The following is a 17,608-nucleotide window of genomic DNA, read 5'->3' as shown; positions in this document are numbered from 1 at the left end:
TGCAACCTTTCTTGCAACAGCTGTTAAGCGGATCAGCGCAGTTGTTAAGGAGTTACTAGCAGGGCTGCGAAGTGAATCCCGACTTCCCCATTGACTTTGCCTGTCAGAAGGTCGCAAAAGGGGAATCACGTGACCTCAGGATCCCTACAACTACATACATGTCAGTTGCCAAGCAGCTGGATTTGGGTCACCTGTCCACAGGGAAGCTGCAAGGGTGGCTGGCCAGGAAGAGCATCCCCTTTTGTCCAGGGCCACTGAAAGTTTGAACGGCCACTGAAAGGCACGGTTGGTAAGCCGAGAAGTACCTCTAAGCAGGCTGTGCAAATACAGTTATCTCAGAAAAGGCTGCGTTATTTGGAGTGGGGCTTTTGGAGGAGTTGGTGGCAGCAGCAGCGTGCTCCAGGGGCGAAAAGCAGCAAGGCCTCTTTAAGGAAAAGGTGGAAGAGTCAGGATCAGAAAAAGGAAAGAAGGCGAGGTTGTCAGAATACAAGCGAATTTAAGAGAAAGATAAAGTTTTCTCCACAATTGTTTTTATTGGGTATTGTTGTAGAGTGTGATGTTAAAGAAACTAACTTGATGTTGAACATGATAACAGCAGCACGGTTACTGGTGGGACAATATTGGAAGAAGGATAGTTTGCCCACTATAGAAGAATGGGTGCTTAAAGTTTCGAATCTTGCAGAAATGTCTAAGATTTCTGCTTATTTGAAAGATCATTCACAGGAAAGATATATTTCAGTTTGGAGGAGATGGATAAATTATATTCAGAACAAATATGGGACTAAAAAGTTCCATTTAGCTTATGAGTAGATTTTAGTGGGATATTGTTATTGGTACGTTGTTTGTAGTTATGTTAAAGGGGAGTTAAAGCCCATTATGAATTTGGTTAATTGTATATTATGCATAATTTTTATTTAGAATATGATTATTGTAACTATAATCCTGTATTTAGCTCTGGGAAGTGGGGGGGGAAGTGGGTGGGTTTGGGGTGGGAGGGATTTGGGGATATATTGTAAAATTTTGTTTTTGTAAAACTCTTTAATAAAAAAAAACAGAATACAAGCGAATTTGAGGGCTAATCCACATGGAGCCCCATTTCCATCTGTCCTGTGTGCCATTGTTCCCTCCCTAGAGACTAAAATGGACAATGTGAAATTTGAGCGCCCCCCCCCGAACAAGAAGTATATATCGGAGGTGGTGACCCTTTGAGAGCTGTATGCAACGAAATTTCATTTTGATGTATGCCGATTGGTGTGCATTCAAAGTGACAAGAAAGTTATCCTCATCATTTGGACCGAAAGGAGAAGCCCTTTTTCGCAGCCCGCTTCGTCTGCACAGGGACTGCCGGGGAAGGCGAGAACTGCAGCTGCCCAGAGTGGGAAAGGCGAGGGTGTTTTCGGAGCCTGGGCTCCGGATTGGCTCCCTTCGTAGGTGCAGAATTTGGGTGTCTCTACTCTTCATGCCGCCAGGAGCGAGTGGGCTGGGCCAGGAGCGCCCTCCCCCGTTACGAGCCCGGGGAGGAGCCGGGGCTGGCGGCACACGCGGAAAAAAAAAAAGAAAAATTCCGCCCGCCGCAGAAAAGGTCGCATTCATTCATTCTCCTCCGCTCGGGGCGCGCACGCCAGGCTGTCCCGACGGCGATTCCCGCAGCGGATCAAGGACGTCTGAAAGCCAACTGAGCGGGCAAAGAGGAGAGGAAGAAAAAAAAGAAAGGAAAGGGGAAAAAAACAGGGCAAGGGGAGAAAGGAGAAGAAAAAGAAAAGGAAAAAGGAGAGAGGAAAAGAGGAGAAAGGAGAAGGGAAGAAGAGAAAGAGGCAAAGAGGAGGAAGGGAAGGGAAAGGAAAGGAAGGAAAAGAGGAAAAAGGAGGAAGGGAAAGGAAAGGAAAGGGGGAAAAGAGGAAAAGAGGAGAAAAGACAAGAAAGGAAAAAGAGGAAAGAAAAGGAAAGGAAAAAGAGGAGAGGAAAGGAAAGGAGAGGAGAGGAGAGGAGAGGAAAGGAAAGGAAAGGAAAGGAAAGGAAAGGAAAGGAAAGGAAAGGAAAGGAAAGGAAAGGAAAGGAAAGGAAAGGAAAGGAAAGGAAAGGAAAGGAAAGGAAAGGAAAGGAAAGGAAAAAAACTTTCGGGCACGGAGATCAAGTGGATTAATCGGAGCCGATCCCCTGGGTTTGCCAATGGCCAAAGGAGAAGGAGCTGAAAGCGTCTCCTCGGCTGGCCTGTTGCAACCCAGCATCTTAAAACCGGAGGAGCTGATCCGTTCCAAGGTAAACGCCAAAGTCATCTGCGGAGCGGGCGGGCCGGCCAAGGCGAAAAGAGGCGCCCCCCGCCCCCCGAAAGTTAACTAAGGCGCGGAGGGGCTGGAAACCGCGCGCGAAGCTGCTCCTGCTTGGGAGCCGGGGAGATTTACTCCCGAGGAGGCACGGCTAGAAATAGCCGGGCGATCCCCGTGCGGCCCGGGCAGTCAGTCGGCCGGGGAGTGGGGTGTGTGTGTGTGTGTGTGTGTGTGTGTGTGTGTGTCCCGAGAGAGCCCGAAAGCCCGGAATGGGTCTGGGGTGCGGGCGCCGCTCGCTGGCTTCCCTCTCCTCCCAAGCAGACTCGGGAGGGCATGAAACGGCCCCTCTCCCAAAGAAAAAAAACGGGTCCTGGAAGCGAAGTTCGGTGGTCCCTCCGGATCGGGGCGGAGGTGGGCGGGCGAGCCTTCCTTATAAGGCTTGGAGCCTTCAAATTCGAGCGGGCTCGGGAGGATCCACCATGGCTCTGCGGCGGACGCTGCCTGGCCCCTGGCGCTTGGTCAAGGTGAGTCCTGCCTGGTTGCACGTGTGGACGGGGCAACGGGGGTAGCGAAGGGGACTGGCAAGGAGAGGAAGCCGCCCCGCCTCGCCTCGCCTCGCCTCTTGTAAAAAGAGCCCGCTCGCTTTCGGTGAGTCAGCCTTGGAGTTGTACTCGAATTGTTACGAGGCCTCGTGCGGTTCATTCATAAATGGTGAGAAGAAAGTACGTCCCCCTTTGGACGACTTCCTCTTTTGGGAAATATATAAATAAATAGTAGAGGAAAGCGCGCTCTCGCGCTTTGCAGCCAGTGAGATACCCTTGGCTTGTTCCAACCCCCCCCTTTAAACACACACACACACACACACACACACACAAGAATTAATGGGGAAGGGGGCAGACTTTCACTTTCAAGTCTCTTTTTCCAGCCTCGTGGCGGGGTGTGTGTGTGTGTGTGTTGGTGCGCGCGTTTCTGCCTTTTTAAGAAGTGACTTTAGGAAGTGGCCGTTTCAGAAAGGGGTGGGGGTGAGGTTTTAATGCGAGGATGTCCGTTCGGGGTTTGGCTTCCCTCGTGGTGGTGGGCTGCGGGCGGCTGGGTTGTCGGAATGCCCCGATTCTTAGCGTCAGGTGGGAACTTACCGAGGTGTGAGCCTGGGACTTAGAGCTCTGGAAAGAATGAATGAATTCAGTGCTGAAAATCGTCGGAAGCTCACTTACCCAGTTTCCGCTTTTGACCAGGATGGCCAGTAAAACAAACCTTAACAGACAAGGAACATTTTGTCTGTGGCTTCTCTCTTAGGTGTCTATGGAAGTCCTTCTTGAAAAAGCACCTTTGAGACTTTCTCTCTTAGACTTGATGTTTCTAGTCTGTAACCTGAGCACTGGAATACATGATGGCTGGATTTTGATGAAGAATTTGTTGGGCTCTTATCAGATGGTTTTAGGGTGACCACATTGTGGCTTAAGTGAATGGCCTGTTTCGCACAAAAGGTTTGGATTCACCAAACCATTGAATATCCAACTGCACTTTAGTCTAGCCTTGCAAACATGGCCACTGTATATGGCTTGATCTTGGGGTAACCATTGAATGTAAGCCAAGATTCAGGGCATAGCACTTGGCTAGGCATTATGGTACCCACCCAATGTTTTGAATTTAAATACCCATTCAGCCTTAGCTAGCATATCCAGTGGCAAGAGAATGCAGGTTTGTATCCAAAATATCTGGGGAACATCGAATTGTCCACCTCTGATTAAGAATAGTGTGAAGATAGTCTTTGTTGTCTGGAGGTTTAACTGGAAGATCCCACTATTTTGTCACTTGTAACATGCTTTTTCAGTAGTAAAAAACGGAGCTGAATTTCAGAAAAAGAAGCCTAGTTAAATCAGGAATTACAAACTCTTTCAAAATAATGCACAGTAGCATGGATTGAGTGTTGTAAATGGACTAAGATTTTTTTCAACAACAATAAAAAATCCACTCCTGTGATTTCAGCCAGTATGTTTATGATGATCCTTCTGAGTTCGTAACACTTTTATCAATTGGTTGGATTGGGTATGTGATTACCGCAACTTCTTAGAGATAATGCACATTTGCTGTGTTTACTCAATACACATAAACAACTGGTAAAAATCCAATGGTGTGCAAAACTCAGCTTTAACTTCTTTGATCGGATCCAGGGGGAGGCAGGGTGGGAGAGGACCTCAGAGCTGAATAATTTAATACAACATCTCAACTTTTTCAATCGTAATAATTATTGATAGTGCTTGGATGAACGGGGAGGGTGTTACGGAGATAAACCCTGCTGGCACTGGGGAAAAATGTTTAATTGGTTTTTCACCCCAACTGGGGCAGAAAGCGTGACCAAGCACCACTTTTTGTGAGCCAGCTTCTATTATCTGTCCTTGGTGAGATTTATTGCCCATTTGAGCTGGGATATTTGCAAAGGGTGAACTAAGAAAGTTGTTGCTATAAGGTAGGAGTGATAAATACCTCGGGAAGATACCTGCAGTTGCTAAAGATTCTAGAAAGTTGTGCAAAATTCTCCCTTTCTAAAACTAAGTACAAACCAAAGCACTTGGTCAATTTCTTTTTTTTTTTTTTTTATTGAAAAGTTTTAAAAATACAGTTTTCCTTTAAAAAAACCCCTTCCCCCCTCCCTCCTCCCCTCCCTACCTCCCCCCTTCCCCCCCCTCCCTCCTCCCCCCCCTCCTCCCCCTAACCCCCCTCCCCCCCCCCCCCGGACTTCCCAGAGCTAAATACAAGGTATATATATATAAAAAAGCAATCATAAACAACCATATACTAACAACTATAAATTCTAAAATCCATCACTCTCTAACTTATATAGGATCAAACAAAACTTAACATTATTAAATATATATAGAAGACAAAATAAAAAAAGAAAAAAGAAAACGAAAGAAGACTTATTCAAATGCTAGATAAAACTTCTTGACCCTATACTTATTCTGGATAAACTCAATCCATTTTCTCCATTCCATAATATAATGTTCTTGCGAGTAATCTTTCAAATAGGCCGAAATCTTCGCCATCTCTGCCAAGTCGGAAACCTTTAAAATCCACTCTTGTATAGTCGGCAGTTCCTCTTTCTTCCAATATTGACCTATCAAAAGTCTTGCTGCCATAACTAAATTCAACATCAACTTAGAGTCCACAACTGTAGCGTCAACAATTATTCCCAACAAAAAAAATTGCGGACAAAACTTTATCCTCCGTTTAAAAATCTTCTGCATATTCCACCAGACTTTTATCCAAAAAGCCTTGACCTTTTTACATGTCCACCATATGTGAAAATATGTTGCCTCTTCATCACCACACCTCCAACATTTAGGCTGATAATTCGGATACATACTTGCAAGCTTTTTAGGATCTAGATGCCATCACTTGGTCAATTTCTTGTTCAGTGTATTGTGTGAATCCAGAAAATAAGTTAATTCCGTAAACTGTGTTGGGTGAATTTAAAGATGGATTTAATTTGTGGAGTATGGACCAGTATTTCTCATCCTTGGTATTTTTAAGATTTTTCTTGCTAAGCAAGGCAGTTGTTAAGTGAGTTGCACCCAATTTTATGAACTTTTTGCCATTGTTGTTTATGTGAATCACTGCGCTTGTTAAATGAATCATGCGGTCGTTAAATGAATCCAGCTTCCCCCAATGTCAGAAACTGACTAGGTAGGCTGCAAATGGTGATCACGTGACTCCAGGACACTGCAAACATTGTAAATATATGCCGGTTGCCTAGTGCCCAAATTTTCATCATGTGACCATGAGGATTCTAGGACGGTCACACAAGCCTGTGGACCAGTCTTAAGTAATTTTTGCTAAACAAATGGTTGTAAGTCGAGTTCCTGCTATAGACTAGGGTTTCTCAACCTTAGCAGCTTTAAGATGTGTGGACTTCAACTCCCAGAATTCCCCAGCCAACTTCCTGGGAAGATGCCAAGGCTGAGAAAAACTGATACGGAGTGAGTCCCGTTTGATCTTCCTTATGGTGCTTTGACCATTGCTTCTAAATTCTCTTTTCCAGAGAGAAAGCAAAGCTAAGCTATCAATATGCAGCAAAGTGTGTTATGCCATCGGCGGAGCACCCTATCAGATCACTGGTTGTGCTTTGGGATTCTTTCTGCAGATTTACTTACTGGACGTGGTGCAGGTAAGTCCTAACTGGCCTGTGTCCTCTCTTTGAGGCTGGGTGACGGTGGTCAGATCAAGACTTATTTGGGACTTGTGTTGGATTCTACTCTAGGCTGAGCCCCTTCCACAGACTTGCACCCAATATAAATTTTCTTTAAGGGCTGTTATCTTTGGTTTAGAGTTCCCCAAAGTTGTTGTTTCCATGCAGAATTTCCTACATACTCCACTCTATGTAGAACCTTAGCTTTTCAAGGAAGCGTCTCTTCTGGTTTCTGCTTGAGATGCTAGCTTCTTATGCAGAGGTACTTTCTTGATGCTCTTTCTTGGTACTCTCTTGATGCACTGTGTCCCTCCTACCATACCATCCACCTGGATGGACAGGCCTCCTTCAGGCAACCCTTTATTGAGCTCATGATCCAAGGGCTTCTGCAGGGCTGTGTAAAGATAGTCCTTGACTTACAACCCCACTTGGGAGCAGAATTTCTGTTGCTGAGCAAGGCGGTTGTGAAGTCTGTCGTGCCCAGTTTTATGACCTTTTTGCCACAGTTGTTAAGTGAATTGTGCAATTGTTAAGTGAATTACACAAATTACACAGCTTCCCCCATTGACTTTGCTTGTTGAAAACTGCCTGGGGAAGTTGAAAATGGCGACCAGGACAAGTTGCAACCATCCTAAAGGTTTGGGCTTTGCCAAGGGCCCAAATTTTGATCATGGGATGGCGGGGACACTGCAGTGAGCGTAAGAGGTGAGGACTGATTGCACATCACTTTTTTCAATGCCATTGTAACATTGTAGCAATTGCTAAAACGAATGGTTGTCCATTGAAAACTACCTGTCACAAATTGGCACAGTGCAGCTTTCTTGCATCCAGAATCTTCCAGGTGTGGTAGGATTAAAATTCCCAGAAATCGTAGCAGCACCTGATTGCTGTTTGGGAACTCCAGGAGTTACTAAGCAATAACAAATATGCTGCCCCAATTCATCCAGAAGAAGGGGTGGGGAATTAATTTTCCCAAAGGGATACAGCAAAGCTGGGATGGTTGTGCAAAGCCAAACCAACAGGGCCGTACACATTTGATTTCTAATTTTTTCCAACTGACCTCACAGGGACTAGGCAAGGACAGAGAAAGGGCCAGATGTGGCCTCGGGCTGTAAAATTCCCAGGTCTGATCCAGAGGGCACCACTTTAACGAAGGAAGCATCCCCAAATTGCAGGGGTTTCTCATGCTTTTTCTCCTAGATCAGGGGTCTGCAACCTTGACAACTTTAAGACTTGTGGACTTCAGCTTCCAGAATTCTCAATCATCCAGGTCATGTTTGTCCCAAAGGCGCCTTTTCCAAAAGGCAGATGGACTTCCTTGTTTTGTTTTTTTTTTCTTTGAAAACATTTCGTTTCTCATCCAAGAAGCTCATCCAGAACTGAAGAAGCTTCTTGGATGAGAAGTGAAATGTTTTCAAAGGAAAAAAAACACAGCAAGGAAGTCGTCTTTTGAAAAAAGCACATTTGTGGCAATTAATGTAACTTCACCATCTGAAAAAGCATGTCCAGGTTTCTGTTTCAGCTAGAAACAGAATTTGAATCAGTAGAGAAGCTCAGGAGAAGATGTCACATAGGTAGTCTTCAACTTATGACCGGTCACTTAGCGATGATTTGAAGTTACGATGGGCCTAAAAACTACTTAAGACAGTTGTTGTTGTTAGCTGCAAGGTCGTGTCCGACTCATCGCGACCCTATGGACAACGTTCCTCCAGGCCTTCCTGTCCTCTACCATCTTCTGGAGTCCATTTAAGCTCACGCCTACTGCTTCAGTGACTCCATCCAGCCACCTCATTCTCTGTCGTCCCCTTCTTCTATTGCCCTCAAGCTTTCCCAGCATTAGGCTCTTCTCCAGTGAGTCCTTCCTTCTCATTAGGTGGCCAAAGTATTTGAGTTTTAGCTTCAGGATCTGGCCTTCTAAAGAGCAGTCACGGTTGATCTCCTCTAGGACTAACCGGTTTGATCGCCTTGCAGTCCAAGGGACTCGCAGGAGTCTTCTCCAGCACCATAGTTCAAAGGCCTCAATTCTTTGGCGCTCAGCCTTTTTTATGGTCCAGCTTTCACTGCCATACATTGCAACTGGGAAGACCATAGCCTTGACTATACGCACTTTTGTTGACAGGGTGATGTCTCTGCTTTTTAGTGTGCTGTCTAGATTTGCCATGGCTTTCCTCCCCAGGAGCAAGCGTCTTTTAATTTCTTGGCTACAGTCCCCATCTGCGGTGAACTTGGACAGACCTGAATTCAAAGTTCCAATGGTTTCCCCCTCCCCCAGTCACATGATCGCATTTTGGGTGCTTGACAACTGGCCAGCATTTATGGCCACTTGCAGCATCCCACACTCACATGACCACAATTCATAAGGGGTTTTAATGGAAACAGACATTTTTTTCTGATTTCCAGCAAAAAAAATAAGACCCATTGTGGACAATGGGTTCGCTTAACGGCTGCAATGTTCATTTATGACTGATACAAAGGAGGTTGTAAAATTGGGCACAGTCACATGATGACCCGCTTAACAATCAGCATGACTTAACGAGCATAATTCCAGACTCAATTACAGGTCATAAGTTGAGGAGTACCTGTACTTATTGGAAGAGACAGAAAGCCGTTGCCAAGAGAATTTCAGCTGCTCAAGAAACTGCTTGAGTTTACACGGCTGTGGTTTAAATACTGAGTTTTCCACCTTGCTCTCTTTCCAATGGGTTGGCTTGTTTCTACTGGTCCTTTTTTTTCCCTGCAAGAGACCAATCTGCTTTTCTTTCACATTACTTACAGTGAGAGAATGAACTCCCACTTCAACTTTACTGGAGGTTCTTCCTTTCTTCTGTTTAACAGATGGACCCCTTCTATGCATCTATCATCCTTTTTGTGGGACGTGCCTGGGATGCCATAACTGATCCCCTGGTGGGTTTCTTCATCAGCAAAAGCTCCTGGACTTGCTTTGGACGCCTGATGCCCTGGTAAGCATGCCTGGTTGCAATCTCGTGGATGCCTCTTTAGAACAAAGTCTTACGTTATACGGTGACATCTGCAGAGTTTTCTTGTCACCAAGCAGGAGTAGTTCGCCTTTTTTCCAAGATGACTTTAAATACTATTTTTATCCGATAGCCTGGTGTGCCTTGGTGCCTTCCATACAAGCTCCAACCTGGTTTAACTTTCAGAAGATCAACCAAGGTTGGCTATGTTCTGCCACCTTCTGTGATGAAATTTAAGGAAGCTTATTACTGCTGATCACAAGAGCACACATGGGTGCTATTGTTGATAACAAAAGAGAAGCGGTTTGCCATTATCTTGTGACATGTTTCCCCCCCCCCCAATACCCAGAACTTGTCTTCAGCTTGGAAAACTAGATGGTGACACTCCTGTAGTCACTAGAAATCAAGCTCACTTAAAATCAGTCTTGACCTAGCCAAAAGTGCTGTACATTGACAGAATTGTAACCCTGTTGTTTGCAGTTCTTGACTGGATAATGTCAAAAGCAGCAGAAGGGTTTTGATCCCTGGTGACTAAAGTCAGGTGAGCTGGAGCTTTGGACTAGCTGTGGCTTCCTATTTCCATTGGAGTTGTAGAAGAAGGCACTAACGGTGTAGGAAGTGGGTTGGTGTCTATCATAGTCAAGTGGGAAACATTCAAGGGGTGCATTTGATTGTAGCAGTAATATTGGCAGCCGATTGTGTCCCCTAGTTTTGTGACTGCAGCACTGTGGATCAATTCTGCTTCTTCCCCAACCTGGGAGATAATTTTGGGTCCTTGTAGTAGAGACATAGGAAGAAGGTGACTTGATGAAATTGAGACACTTTGCATGCTGTGAGCATGAGAAGCAAAACCTGTGTTTTGGTAGGTCACAAGGGAGAAGTCAATCTGCACTTGGGACTGGGCTGGTCCATGAAAGGTTTTGTATGTGTTGGTATAAAAAACCCCACAATAGATAACACATTTGTTCAAGCTACAACTTCTTCCTGGATACTCTATTTTCCCTCTAAAGTTTGCTTTCCCCCCCCCCACCCCATTTCAGCTGTTGGTGAGCATTTTAGAGATAGCATGCCCCATGTGGCTTGGGGAACACCTGTTTTCTTAATTTATAGCAAGCGTGAGCAGAAGACTTTCAGGATTGTTCCAGATCTTGAAGTCCTTCTTAATAATGATTGGAAAATAGCAACTGCGTGGCACCGGATTGCCTACAGTTGTGTTACTTATCCTTAGCAACTTTACAATGTGTGGACTTCAACTCCCAGAATTCCCTAGCCAGCCTGCTGGGAGTTGAAGTCCACAGATCTTAAATTTGCTAAGGTTGAGATACATTTATTTAGCCTAACCATCTGCTCAATTCAGGATTTACTAGAAGGTCTCTGAGAATTGACCATCCAGACCTTATTTGAACCCCTCAAGGAAAAAAGAATTTTCAGATACATAGGACAGCCTTCTCCTGACTGACAGCTCATACAAGTCAGGAAATTTATTTTGATGTTTAGCCTGGAAGGTCTGTAAATGATGTAAGGATTATAAATCAAAGAATGAAAATACGAGCATGAAAACCTGCACAGGGTATTATAAAACAGAAATGCACAATGTTTTCTAGGTTACATTTAGACATACCCTAGGGGTGCTGTCCAAAATTTTTTGCTTGATACCAAGACAGTCAAACTGAGTTGATTTAATTCACTTTTATGTAATTAAAACTTGTAGTTCAGAATCGTTGGCAGTTGGAGGATTTTCCCATCCAGCATGAAGATTAGCTGTTGATTATATATGATCCTTGACTTATAACCATAAGTGACCCTGAAATTATGGTCATAAGTTGTTGGGGTTATATGTTGAAAGCATGTCCCTGGACCTGAGTTTTTGGCTTTTTTTTTGTAGCAGTCATTAAGCAGATGCCCTGATGGAGCAGTGGGCTAATGCCTCCTTAAGTAACACCAGCTGCCTGCAATTAGTGCAGGTTCGCATCCCACCAGGCTCAAGGTTGACTCAGCCTTCCATCCTTCCGAGGTAGGTAAAATGAGGACCCAGATTGTTGGGGGCAATAAGCTGACTTTGTAATAATGCCGCTTGGGGGTGTGTGTGAAAGCCCTAATAAGCAGGCATATACATAGAATGAAGGCTACTGCTAAGCTTGTAAGCCGCCCTGAGTCTTCGGAGAAGGGCGGGATATAAATGGAATTAAAATAAATAAATAAATAAATAAATAAAGTGAACACTGAGATCATTAAGCAAATTCATTTTACCTAAGGGGTGTTTTTTGCTGGATACCAAAAGTAAACACCAGATAAGATGAAAAAAGTTATGGTCACACGGCTGCAGAATGCTACAACTGCAGCCATAAAGGTGAGCCAGTTGCCAAGTGCCCAAAATGTGATCATGTGTCCATGGGGGTTTGTGTAGACATCATAACTTTGAAGAGTTGCTTACCAATCGGTTGTAGGTCTAGGACTATCTATAAAATGGTCAGATTGTTTTCCAAGGCTGGGCATGTGTTTGATCTCAGAAGCATGAGGTTTCCACCATTAGGCCAACAAACCAGGAACTTTTTAATAATTGGCTGGAATAATTCAGTCCTCATGTGTGCTCTCTTTGCATAGATTGGCCTTTAAAAGGAAAAAAATATATATAAGAGCAAAGAGGAACAGTGTATGAATAAATGAATTCATTCAGCTAAGCTTTAGGGACCTCTTTTGAAAGAAGTTTTTGTAAAAGCTTTTCCTGTCTCTGGGTTCAGACAGTCACAATAAGCCCATGTGAATAAAACACTGGAGTCCCATAATATGCAACCATCACCAAACAAACATGAATTATGTTTTATTATGCTGGCTGGGGAATTCTGGGAGTTGAAGTCCACACATCTTAAAGCTGCTAAGGTTGAGAAACCCTAGTCTATAGCAGGAACTCGACTTACAACCATTTGTTTAGCAAAAATTACTTAAGACTGGTCCACAGGCTTGTGTGACCGTCCTAGAATCCTCATGGTCACATGATGAAAATTTGGGCACTAGGCAACCGGCATATATTTACAATGTTTGCAGTGTCCTGGAGTCACGCGATCACCATTTTGCAGCCTACCTAGTCAGTTTCTGACATTGGGGGAAGCTGGATTCATTTAACGACCGCATGATTCATTTAACAAGCGCAGTGATTCACATAACAACAATGGCAAAAAGTTCATAAAATTGGGTGCAACTCACATAACAACTGCCTTGCTTAGCAAGAAAAATCTGGTCCCAACTGTGGTCTTAAGTTGAGGACTACCTGTTCTTCATATAATCTGTCAAATGATGGTTGGTTTGCCGCATGCTATATTACAAATACATGAAGCCTATTTTAGCTTAGCTTAGCCCGAATATTGTGTGGATCCAGAGAATCTCAAAGTCTGTTATAATAATAATAATAATAATAATAATAATAATAATAATAATAATAATAATAATAATAATAATAATAATAATAATAATAATAATAATAGGGAAGGACCTTGGAGGTCATCTAGTCCAACCCCCTGCTCAGGCAGGAAACCCTACACCATGTCAGACAAATGGCTATCCCATCTCTTCTTTAAAAACTTCCAGTGTTGGAGCATTCACAGCTTCTGGAGGCAGGTTGTTCCACTGGTTAATTGTTCTCACTGTCAGGAAATTTCTCCTTAGTTCTAGGAAGGTTTGCCCAGTATCTTCCAGGTATCTTAGCTGGCAGCTGTCTTCACCCAGCAAATTACTGGGCATGCAGGCTGGTATTGATGGGACATGAATTGAAGGGTTGCAAGGATGTGGGGCAGGCTAATTTAGTGGCAAATGAGAATATATGTTTATTGCACGTATGAAGGCTTTGCTGAGCTGCAATTGTTAGAAGCCCTGTGCTTGAGGAATGCAGATGTGCATGCATGTATGTATTCTGTTGTGTTGAAGTGCCCTCCTGCTCCTATAGTTGCCGCTCTTGGCATTTGCCCAGGGTAGTTGTTGGCAGAGTTGCTTCCTCTGGAAGACCTGAAACAGCCCGCTTATCAGCAGCTAAGTTTAGAGTCCCCTGATGCAAGAAGAGTCTGGGATTCAAGAGGTCATGTCCTCAGGCCTCTGATCAGGTGACTGTCCTTAGCGCTGCAGGACTCCCTGATGCATGTTGCAGCCCAATCCTTTGAGAACGGCCCCCAGCTCGAGTTTTTCTCCTTCTCTTCCTGCAGTTAAACCATGTGAGCTTTTGCAGCAGTTTCAGATGGACATTCTTGAAAGTTAGTTTGCCCTTCCACTACAGGTCATCCTCGACTTACAACTGTAATTGATCCCACAATTCGTGATGGTGGTTCAGAGGATCATCTGATTTTATGATTTCTTTTTTTGTGGAGGTCATAAAGCAAACTCATTATTCGCTATGGGGTGTTTTATTTATTTATTTATTTGCTGGAAAGCAGATTTAAATGCCAGTTCCTAGCAAAAAATATCATAAATCATAGCCATGTGACTGTGGAATGCTGCAAAGAGCCATTAATGCTGGTCAGTTGCCCAGCATCCCAAACATGACAGCTGCCCACCCTGGTCATGTGAAACAGCCCCCTTATCACATGACCAGGATGGGCAGCTGTCAAAACTTCAAATCCGGGTGGTAAGTTGCTGTTTTGGGTTCCTTGGAACTTTGAATGAATGCTAAGCGACCGATTGTAAGTCAAGAACTGCCTGTATGCAAGTTCTTTCTGAAATACTTGCTCGCTCCATGTATTGTAGAGGATCAAAGTGAGCAGGCAAACAGAGCTCCTTCTCAGGATATTTCGTGCTCTTTTGTGGAATGCAAGGATTTTGCAACAGTTAGGAGGAAGCCAAGGCAGTTTGCTTCTTTTTCAGACAAGGATAGGAGAGACATCCAGCCTGTAGAAATTCAGTGATGACATTTGCACAGCCTGCTAAACCTGGTTATGGTTTTATGGGTGGATATGTATCCATTTGGGTGTTCAGGCCATTGAGGCCATTAGAGCACAAGATATTATGTGTGGTGCAAACCCAGAAAATGGGCTAATGGAGAAACTCCACTCAGCATCTTGTATGAATCTGGTTACTGCTCCAGCCTTTCTGCCTTGGTAGATTGTTGTGGGAATTGAAACTGGAGGTTTATTTATTTATTTATTATTTATTTATTTTTGGGACTTATATGCCGCCCTATCTCCCAAGGGACTCAGGGCGGCTTACAACAATAAAAACAACAATACAAAAATTAAAAAACGAATTAAATAGCCCCAAAATAAATTAACTACAATTAAAAATTAAAACATATTTAAAAACCCATCATCAATCCAGGTCAGCCTGATGGAAGAGAAAAGTTTTGAGGTCGCGGCGAAAGGACCGGAGGTCCGGGGCCATCCGAAGCTCAAGGGGAAGCTGGTTCCAAAGGGCTGGTGCTCCCACAGAGAAGGCCCTCCCCCTGGGGGTCGCCAGCCGACATTGTCTGGCCGACGGCACCCTGAGGAGGCCCTCTCTGTGTGAGCGCACTGGGCGATGGGAAGTCGTCCCCGGTAGCAGACGGTCCTGCAAATATCCCGGGCCTAAGCCATGTAGGGCTTTAAAGGTAAGTACCAGCACCTTAAAGAAGGTTGCAGAGTTAAGGACATTGCCTTCAGCTCTTGAAGGAAAGACCAGAAGTAGATCTAGCCATTAAATCGCTGGTAGTTGCTGTTCTCCCCCTACCCGTTTCTACATGGGAGACTTTAGTATGAAAAGTTTCCAAGCTGTTGTTAAGCTAGCCCTGGAGCCTTTGGCATTTTCAGTTATTTTATTATTCCCTGAGCCTTTGTGCATTAGAGTCCAGTTCATCAAATTTAGGAGAAAAGGCCAGTTGTTGGGCATGGAGAGAAAGGGGAAGGAAGGGCAAGCATCTCTAGGGAAAACTTGACCAAACCCATGCCATGATTTCTCACTGCAAATCCTGTGGCTTATGACGTCTTTGTATCCCATCGCAGAACCCAAGTACAAAATCCGGGATTTGCATTGTGAAATCCAGATGCGCGTTTTGATATTTTTGCATCATTGTGATTGGTCCTGTGTCCCATGGGGAAAACGCAATTTGCCATCTCTTTACCTTCTCTTCTCTCCTGCCTTCCCCACCTGTGACTTTTTCCAGCATATTTTTTTCTCCCACCCACCCACCCCCCGCCCCCACGTGTTTGGCAGAAGTAGCTTGGCATCACCCAGAGCTTCGCTAGCCATAAATGCTCATCGTGGCAATAAGAAGCAGATTCATGCGCCAATAACAGAGAAGGGCACTTTTCAGCTTTTTTTTGGGAGGGGGGGGGTTGTGCCGCACTCAGATCAAGAGCCACTTGGAGTTCTCTCTTTGTTTTTGGAGTCTCCTCAGGAGCCAAGCACCACTTCCCTTTTCCAGGAAGGGAAATGGTTAAAGCCGGGGAAGTTATGCAAAGGGTGTGCGTGGAGGGAGAAGTGTAGCAGGGAAGAGGAGACATGTGTAAAACACACCATCCCTGTTCAGCCAATGGGGAGGCAGGGTGTGTGTGCTTGTTAACATTCCATCTGGCTTCCTTCCCCCAACTGGTCTCAGGGCTCCGCCTTGGACTGGAGGTTACTCCAAGTCAAACGGTTCAGTCACCCTTGTGGGGTGAGACCAGCTGGGCTGAGCCGAAGCTTGCCCTTCTTTTCTCCCATTTTTTTAAAAAAAATAAGAATATAAAAAGTAATCAAAATAAATGAAAATAAAAATAATGGGCAGGGGAGAGAGAAGAAGAGTGGGGGGGATGAGAAAGAAGAAAAAAAGCACAGAATCCCAACTTTTTTCAGCACAGCTAATTACAAAATAAGGGACGCGGTGGCTCAGTGGGTTAGGGCGCGGAGCTTGTCGATCAGAAGGTCGGCAGTTTGGCGGGTCGAATCCCGAGTGCCGCATAGCAGAGTGAGCGCCTGTTACTCATCCCAGCTTCTGCCCACCTAGCAGTTCGAAAGCACGTAAAAATGCAAGTAGAAAAATAGGGACCACTACGGTGGGAAGGTAACGGCGTTCCGTGTGCCTTTGGTGTCTAGTCATGCCGGCCACATGACCACGGAGACGTCCTCGTCCTCTTCAGCTTTGAAACGGAGATGAGCACCGGCCCCTAGAGTCGGAAACGACTAGCACACTTGTGCGGGGGAACCTTTACCTTTACATACAATTACAAAATAGAATGTGCGCTTCAGCTTTTTTTTTTTACTGTATCAGCTTAACAAGTTCTAAGCAATTCAGTAGTGTAGGCAAGCCGAGCAAGGAGAGAAGCAACCTGGAATTAAGGAGAAACGTCCTAACGGTTAGGAAGACAATTAATCAGTGGAACGGCTTGCCTCCAGAAGTTGTGGGTGCTCCATCGCTGGAGGTTTTAAAGAAGAGACCGGATAGCTACTTGTCTGAAATGGCATAGAGTAGAGTCTCCTGCTTGAGCAGAGGGTTAGACTAGAAGACCTCCAAGGTCTCTTCTACTTTATTCTCTGCCTACAGGCTGGAATTTGATCCTTGCGGGGATCGAGGTTGACTCAACCTTCCACCCTTCAGTGGTTGGTAAAATGAGGATCCAGATTTTGGGGGACAATAATAGGCTGATTCTGTAGACTGTCCAGAGACCACTGTAAAGCACCATGAGATGGTACATAAGTCCTATTGTTTTAACAACAAACTACTTTAATCAGCAAAACCAAAAGTCAAAGTTTAATTTTGGTTTTTTGTGTGTGTGTCTTGGCCACAATGTTGCAGAAGCGGTTTCTAGATAGAAAGGAAACTGGATATATTCTTTGCCAGCTGCAGTTAGCTTTTGAAGAGCTCTGCTCTCTGGCTGGAGGGGTTCCCGAAAGGGCATTTTCCCCCCCTCTTCCCCTGAGCAAACCATATTTTCACCACTGGCCACGTCAGTTTCCTTTCTTTTCAGCTCTAGGTGCAGTCTGCAAAGATAAGCGAGCTGAGAAAGCTTGCGGAACGACTGAGTAACTAGCAACCCCCCGCGTTTATCAGAAGCAGCCAGGAGGAAGGGAGCAGCTCTGGGTTCAAGACCGGCTGAGCCACTACCTGGGGCTGCTTCATTGTTTGAGGGACACGTCATTTTTGTGTTCCACTTCACTGGAAAGAACTAGCCGGGAGGAAAATCCACGTGTCCAGGAACTTCCTCTTTCATTTCTTCCTTCCAGGTTAACTCTTTCGTGCAGGC

The 17,608-nt window shown here is 44.8% G+C and overlaps 1 protein-coding gene across 1 annotated transcript in view; it reads left to right on the top strand.

The window, feature by feature from the left end:
• The first annotated feature begins 1,209 nt into the window (after positions 1-1,209).
• MFSD2A (MFSD2 lysolipid transporter A, lysophospholipid) overlaps positions 1,210-17,608 on the top strand; it is a 48,423-nt gene continuing 32,024 nt past the window's right edge. The window contains exons 1-3 of the mRNA XM_081335312.1: positions 1,210-2,259; positions 6,310-6,435; positions 9,292-9,416. Coding sequence (XP_081191438.1) covers positions 2,170-2,259; positions 6,310-6,435; positions 9,292-9,416 — 341 coding nt within the window. The 5' untranslated portion in view covers positions 1,210-2,169. The remainder of the gene's footprint in view (positions 2,260-6,309; positions 6,436-9,291; positions 9,417-17,608) is intronic.

This window comes from Vipera berus (genome assembly GCF_964194415.1).
Source record: "Vipera berus genome assembly, chromosome: 9".
Classification (NCBI taxonomy): Eukaryota; Metazoa; Chordata; class Lepidosauria; order Squamata; family Viperidae; genus Vipera; species Vipera berus.
This window is presented reverse-complemented; position numbering and strand designations above follow the sequence as displayed.